The following is an 8,353-nucleotide window of genomic DNA, read 5'->3' as shown; positions in this document are numbered from 1 at the left end:
TAGAGCTTCCAGAAAGAAAACAGCCCTGTCAACACCTTTCTTTTTCAGTAAGACCCATTTTGGACTTGTGATGTATAGAATTATAAGATAATATATTGTGTTGTTATAAACTAATTGGGGCAATTTGTTATGAATACAGTAAGAAACTGATATGAATGGGGATGTGTGGAAGAAATAACCACAAAGGATTCTTGGATGAAAGTGCAACGTACAGAACTGGAGAAGCACAATGAAGAAGCAGGTATGGGAAAGAGGAGGAGTTTTAATTTTGAGCATAGAACTGAGACAAGAGGAACTCTAGTGAATGGTTCAGTCAGGCTTCAGAGCCTAAGGGCCCTGGTTCTTAGAAGCTGTTCCAACTTGGTTAAGATACTAAACCTCTCTGTGCCTCAATCTTTTCACCTGAAATAGGAATAATGGTACCTACTTCATAGAGAACTATAAAGAGGACTAAATGGGATAATTTATACAAGGTCCTTGTACTTGATGTATGCTCAAATGATTGTTGGTTGATGATGATAATGATATAAATAATTTATACAAGGTCCTTGTACTTGACGTATGCTCAAATAATTGTTAGTTGATGATGGTAATAACATAGAAGACACACTTCCTATTCATTTTTAGTCATCACAGGCCATTAAACAACTTTAACCTCTTGGTTTATGACTAAATGATCAGTGTAGGAATAAGACATGTAACTTAAGTTATCCTGCTTCTTTGTTTAGAAGGGATGACAGCTGTACTATTTCTGTTTAAATGATTATTCTCCAGACTTGTGCATACATAGATGGAACTGCATTCATCGTTTAAACTGACATTTTGCTCCGCTTTTAAGACCCTGGATTTGCCCTTACAAAACCTACGCAGCTGGCCCAAAGCCTGGTGAGGCGGCTATGCTCCAGGAACATTGGGGCTGGGAAGTAACTGTCTGATCCAGTGGCCTGCACCCACAGACGGCCAGAAAGAAGACAATCACAGGAGAGATTATAATACAAGAGATCCAAGAGATGGAGGAAAATGGAACTTGCCCAAGTCAGGTTTGTTATCACTTTACTCATCCCATTAGAGCTTCACAACCCCCGGGATGACCTATGCTTTAAAGACCATGTTTTCTCCTTGGAAACTGTTCTTCCTTTGTGGGGCTAAGGGCAGGTATTTGTGCGTCTCTTAGAGGTCAGCGCATCCTACTTGCTCGTAACAATTAAATGTAACACAAAGTTAAGACAATGCGCCTGCTCTAAGAGAGCTCAAGTTCTGGTGAATGACCAGCGCCAAACAACAGCATGCAAAGTTTGTTTCTGGAAGGATGAGACCAAGTGCTTCACAGGACATGTGGAGATGCATGGAACACAGGTGGCAGCAATACAGAGGACAATGCTCCAGAGAAAGTACAAACAAAAGTGCCTCTGCTACAGAGGAGCTCTGCTTTCCAACTCTGACTCTCCACTGCCTTGCGGTCTATTAAACTTCACTCCATTTTCCAGAAAGTAAGTAAGTGAAAATCGGTTAGAACCTGAGGTTGTGAAAGAATGCTGTCTTTCAACTCTGGGCAGAGAACTGACAGATCCCTGGGCTATTTCCACTTTCGGTTATTATGAATAAAACTGCTGTGAACATTCATTTACAAGTCTCTTTTTAGATGTATGTTTACATTTATCTCAAGGAAACACCTAGGGTGCAAATTTCGGGTCACAGGGTAGGTGTATGTTTAGTTTAAAAGCTTCTATTATGTGGGAATCAACAGAGAGCATGAAGCAAGTCTGTTTAAGTAAAAACAGGTCGGCTAAAAAGGAAAGACTGTGTGTGATTCCATCAAGTTTTTTTTTTTTTTTTTTTTTTTTTTAATCAGGGACAAAGTCTTATTTAAATATCATAGAAATCTTTTATCACGATTTCAGTCCTCAGCCAGGAAGAATGTCTAAGGAGAATGTCAAGTGCTATTCATTTGCAAACTGCTCTCCTGGATCCACATTCTTCTGATTGGCACCATCACTAACAGCCAATCTTTTTAAAGGAGCCTTCTGCATTTCCACATGGAACGACTCTGTTTGGTGGGGAGAGTTGGCATGAAAAGAAGTTCAAAGTATTGGCAAAATTGCTGGGATGTACCCCATCAAAAGCCCTCTGCTGACTCCACTGAAAACACTACTTTTTAAACCAGATAAAAATCAATCGCACCTTTCATTGTAAGGATAAACCTCTTCATTAACCACCTTGGAAATATTGTAGCATTCCATCTATTCTGTTTTCATTTCCAAGTCATTTGCCTTCAACCTGAGGAGTCTATGATGAGATTCTTTTTCCTGTTAACTGAATTAGATGCCGTGTTAGAGATTCTTGACAGAGTAATGCCAAGTTAGCGGGACTAGAAACAATGCTGCTAATCCAAATATTAATGAGCTGGAGACATTAAGGCATATATGAGTTAGGACAAGGACCTAGGGTGCCATCAAAGCTGTCAAGGCCTCAGAGTAACCTTTTAATTAATAAGGTCTTATTTGCATATGTTTCAGTAAGGTTTCAATCTCTGATTAGAAGGGAGAAAAGAAAAAAGATTTAACTTAACAGCATTAATGAACTGAAATCTGATTTTGTCTGTTGGACAAGTAGAAAGACGACTCATGACTCAAACAGGAATTTTAGAAATTCCAAGTGGAGACACAGAACTATTAACTGAAATGGATAGACATGCCCTTGTATTTATAGCACCTGCCATCAGAAAATCTCAGTGCCCTACATGGGAAGGCCCTGAGAAAAAGCTTCTCAACAATTGAAAAGAAACTGTATGACAGACCTAGAAAGCAGAAGTGTCCCTGTTCTACTAAGATATTCTCTTCTGTACTTAGACTTTAAAAAGTTAAGTCATCATATTCTTGTCATTGAGAATTCGGGAGAGTCTGAAATTTCAAATACAATTTTTATATTAACATTAGGCACCTGGCAAACTTTTTTTTTAAATAAAAAATTTATTTCTTGGTAAATACAAATTTCAACATCAACAAACAATAGTCCAGTGGAAAAATACTTAGCCATTAACATTGAAAACTTTTTTTTATTTAATAAATATAACTTTGGCATTCAAAATTCTAGCTGTAAACCCTATTAAAAAACAAAAACCACCCCTTTACAAAAAAAGAGGCAAGAATGATATACATCAGAAGGCATAATAAGCCAACCAGTGGCTTCACATTCTTTTTACAATAACTGTATTTCAATTAAGTCATGACCAATATATTTACACATGAGGTATTCTGGGGGGGGTTCAAAAACTGAACCTAGTTTACAAAAACCCACCAGTCGCAGTGACTGATTATACACTCTGCTGTGCTTTTAATGTAACCACCTAGCACCGTACTATTTATCATCACACCAATGTGATGCTGAATTTTACATTTACGTATTTAAATAACTATTTATACATATATGTACACACACATACACACAAATGACTACATTCCAAAGGAGTTTCTTGCTCACTAAACAGGGAAAAGGCTGGGCTCCAAAGACCTATATCTGATACCTCCTCTCATGTTTACTGTTTTCTAAGGTATCTACCTATTAATGAACTGACCCTTGCTTTTAAAAAAAAATCCTTAATCAAGTCTATTTACAGAAGAACAAGGTGCAGTAATCATCAATATCCTTATAGCGCATGTAAAACAGAAATGAATGCTTACTGCAGGCAAAAAGGCACAGAAGGTTCTCTGTATGCAGCTGCAATATGTGTTGTTAATGACTGACATTCGAAACTATATTCTTAACATACTCAATACTTTTAAATAAGAAAAAAGTCCTAAAATCCAAAACCTTTCCCTCTTCATGATTAAATGTATAATATTGTCACACAGCAATTTATACCATGGCATTTTGGGGTGAAGCTAGATATTCTGTTTTGTGAACACTGAAAAAAAAAAGTAAAAAATGGAAATAAAATTAATTAACTCTGGCTCTGAGAGCTCTAGCTACTGGCAGTTTAAAAAGACGTAGTCTGAGTGAGCATGGTTATGAGAATTGCTTATTATCATAATTACATATCTACAATGATAGAAATCTGCATACGAGAACGCCAATAATGCAAACGAAAGATGAGCCTGAGCTAAAATATGTGATGTAAAAATACAGCCCAAGTTCTCAGATACTGTTATGCAATGAACTATCACTGATACTGAAAGAACATTTTCCTGATAAAGTAGTTCCCTTAAAAATGCCCTCTAAGAGATTCCTATTAAACGTCTTGAACTACGACAAAATTAATTTATAAACGTTCTTATAAGTCAGAAATGTACAATATCCATTTTAGCAACACTTGCCAGCTCTTGAGATTGTCTCTAACAAGCTACTGAAAGAAGTCTAATTTAAATTGTCATGACCAAAACAATTTCACTAAAATAAAGTACTATTAAATATTGAATCCTACTTCAAATACAGAAAGGGTCCACATTTACTTTTTTTTCCCAAAAATTCAGGCATGGCTTACCTAGTCAATACTTAAGCAAATTTTCAGAGATTTACTTAAAAATCTAGGTTAATTTTTATCTCAGACATATAATTACTGTAATAACTTCCAAGAAAATCCTAGTTCAAACTAAGACAAGATACTGCAGTGTTTCTATTCGCCCATTTAACCTAGCCTAGCAGTAAAATCTTTGCTTTTAGTGAGATACCAATAATGTTACTATTCTAACACAAGAGGTCATCTTGGCAAAGGGGAATTTCTGAAAAATAAAAATCAAATTAAATACTGAAAAAAATCAGACCACCACTAGTTTTATTTCCCCCCAATTCCCTTCAAGGCTGTCTACTTATTACCTAGGCCCCTTTACAAAACCCAGGCTCCAATTCAAGGTTATTACTTACACTATCACATCTTAATTCCCCTTTTTATGGGGAGAATACGTTCTAGAAACTGAAATACATCAGCAATAGTTAATTTCCCACTAAGTTAAAAAAATTTTTTACCTCGAGATATGTGAATTAAGCCAAATTCTCTAAGTTTTAGAAAGCTAGCTTTTTAAAAAATACATACATTATTTTATGCCAACTAAGTTAGAAAACCATACATCTATAGTGATCAACACAAATGATCAAAGGTTTAAACAACAAAAAGCATAAACCCCTAAACACATACGTTTAAGGAAGAACGTAGTGACCCAAATCAGTGATTATTTGCCCATCATTGCTATCATTTTAGGGGATCTTTATTTTCAAAATTGTGGAGGTTGGGGGTGGGAGGAGGGAATTCTATTCAAAGGGAATGCCAAAATGTTGTGTTACACTTGTAGCTTATCTATTTTAGATGCTATTATCTACTTTACTGTAAAGGGCCATTTTTATAAATACTAACATGTACAAGGCAGGATGCTTTGTGTCAGATTTTTGGTACAAATTTACTACTCCCTGATTGTCTTTAAACCACCAACATTCAAAAACAAATGAACACATTAGAAAGCCAGGTTCTTGCCAGGGACTAAGTCCCTCAATGTTAGCTTAGAGACTGGAGACATTGGGCTGCAGAATCACTACAATGCACTGATTTCTTACTGCCCAGATCATAAGACATTAAAAAGGGCAGGGAGGACTCAGGCACTGAACAGAAGGAAAGTCTGATATCCTTACAATGTGTAACTGTTGAAATACAACTATAAAATAACTATTGAGAGCTGTATATAAGCCAAATTCTGAACTGATTGTCTTCCTGGGTAATTTCCTTGAAGGCCTTTTGCCAAATACATTTTCACTGCTGAAAATATTTAGGAGCATATTTTCCTAGGAGCAGTCTTTATACCAGTATTTAAGTCTGGCAAGAAAACAGACATGTGATCTGCTCTTGCCCCCCAAAATATTATTCTGCTTGATTAACATCCTTCATTCCTTCTGTTATTTGGTCTTGACCTAAATGACACTTGGTTGCATCAAGAAATCAAAATCCAACTTATAAAGGACAATGATTGCCATAACTAAATACATTCAAAAGAATGTACTGAATGCTCTGAAGGCAACAAAATATACAGTCCTTCCAAAATATCAACTACAAGAGGGAAACACTCATTTGGAAGTTTAAATGATTGTATATCTACTTAAAATCAGTTGCATTTCATAGTGATAAACTCCTAGAAGAACTAACCTGGCCTAGTTCGTATTCTATGAAGAACCCTGTTTTTAATGTACTTTATCTAATAAATGGAATTGCAGTATCACCTAGGTTTAGATTTTGTTTTATGCTAGTGATAATTCAGATATAAAGAATACAAGTTTGTTTTTTCTTAAAGTAGTTTCAATTTTAAAAATACAAAACTGTTAAAATGTAAACATTTGAGATTTGGATAAATAAGCTATTGTTCCAGAGTCACTTTGTTAATCTTTCTTTTACAACAATGATCTGAGGCCTTCTTTAAGTTTGTATTAATTATATATGGCTTTGTTTACATTGATATATATAGCATATAAATAGAAAATTGTAAATGGTAAGGGACACATTAAAATTAGGTTGGATTATTTTTAAATTACCTTGTAATCCATAAATTATAATGCTAATGGGGAAAATCATCATACCAAAATTTCACACTTAGGCAATTCACAAACACTCTGGAAAAACAGCTGACCTATCTATAGCACTAAAATCACCCAACCCCACAACCTCACCATCTTAGCACAAATGGCTTTGATTGTTCAAAACACAAATGGTTTTGCCTGCTGTACCACTATTAGAACACTTGTCTGCTGTGGGAACTTTGTTCAGCCAGCCTATGAAAAACCCCAAGTACAACACATGCTTCTACATAAAAGAAAAGAAGCAAAAGAATATAGTGTGTGTGCCCTTCTCAGAAGCTTTGCTTTGACCCTAGAAATCCTTACAATTTGGGGAATAAATGTGCATGTACACACAGACACACACACGATTAAAAGAAATCCTATCCCTTTATATGAAGGGCACTCTTCACAGCTTGGTCCTACAATCAGTAGTTTGAGAACACAGATTTTTTTTTTCTTATACATGTTATCATATTTTTTATCATAAATGGTAATTTACTTTTTTGGCCTGATTAGATAAGCCCCTTTGAAATCTCATATCCCAATTCCTCCCCAAATGAACAAATCTACAGAAAAAAAAACTATGTGCAAGTCCTATATCACTTGCAACTCTCTATCATGGCTCCTAAAAGTAAAGGTGAAGAACTGTAACACAGCAGCATTCAACAATGGGTGGTTATTGCTGTGGGCCAACCCTGTCACTGGGTAACACAGTTGTCTCCCATGTCCTGAGCGTAGCGGTCGGATATTGTAGTCCTTAATTCATCTATGTCCCTTCGTAACTGGCAAACATCTGACAGTTTCTTAGTGAGTGTTTCTGGGCTGTGGTCATTCTCGGTCTCTTCAGCTGAACAGTTCATTGCTGCGGAAATAAAACATGGAGATAATCTCATATTTTTGAGGGAACAAAGGCATTTTAGGATTTTCAACTTAAAATCACTGGGTAGATACAATGCTGTAGAGTGATTACAAGTCAGGCTCAGGTTTAAATTATACATCATTTTTTTTTTTTTTTTCGTCTTTTTGCTATTTCTTGGGCTGCTCCCACAGCATATGGAGGTTCCTAGGCTAGGGGTTGAATCGGAGCTGTAGCCACCGGCCTACGCCAGAGCCACAACAATGCAGGATCCGAGCTGCATCTGCAACCTACACCACAGCTCACGGCAACGCCGGATCTTTAACCCACTGAGCAAGGGCAGGGGTTGAACCCGAAACCTCATGGTTCCTAGTCGGATTCGTTAACCACTGCGCCATGACGGGAACTCCTACATCATTTTTAATAGTAAATGGATCTTACCTACCTGTTCCTCTTAAAATTTTGCTAAAATACATTATACAGTTGATACACACAAATTCTACAGGTTTAATGGATGACAATATTCCAAAAGTAGAAAGGAGTGAGGTGTAACAGTTCTCTTCAAGCTCAACAAGACAAAAATATGATTTTCCTTTTGTATAGTGAGGGGCAATATCTTCTACTTTTACAGACTGCAAAACTGGGTTTGATTGATGTGAAAACACAAATTTTCAAAATATAAGTATGTGTATATACATCTATCTATCTCTCAAGAGCGTGTGTATGAGTGTACTGGAACCCTATAATTCTAAATAACTGAATCAGGTGGCTGATAGCCAGTTGCCCAGTGGCTGAAGGTGAGGCCTTGAGTTAGATAGCTTTTAATTAATTGAAGTAATAAGAGTCAGATAACTTGTTATTTTAATAAATATTATTTGAAGTGTTTTATTGTTTATGATCCATGATCAGGGCACTATGCCGAGCACTGAGGTCAGCAAAATAATGGATATAGTGGCTTATCCT

The 8,353-nt window shown here is 36.2% G+C and overlaps 1 protein-coding gene across 1 annotated transcript in view; it reads right to left on the bottom strand.

Moving 5' to 3' along the window:
• CEP85L (centrosomal protein 85 like) overlaps positions 1,821 to 8,353 on the bottom strand; it is a 172,206-nt gene continuing 165,673 nt past the window's right edge. Inside the window, 1 exon segment of the mRNA XM_003121248.5 lies at positions 1,821 to 7,396. Coding sequence (XP_003121296.3) covers positions 7,233 to 7,396 — 164 coding nt within the window. The 3' untranslated portion in view covers positions 1,821 to 7,232.

Source organism: Sus scrofa, chromosome 1 (genome assembly GCF_000003025.6).
Source record: "Sus scrofa isolate TJ Tabasco breed Duroc chromosome 1, Sscrofa11.1, whole genome shotgun sequence".
NCBI lineage: Eukaryota > Metazoa > Chordata > Mammalia > Artiodactyla > Suidae > Sus > Sus scrofa.
The sequence above is the reverse complement of the archived record's forward strand: the minus strand, read 5'-3'. Positions and strand labels throughout refer to the sequence as shown.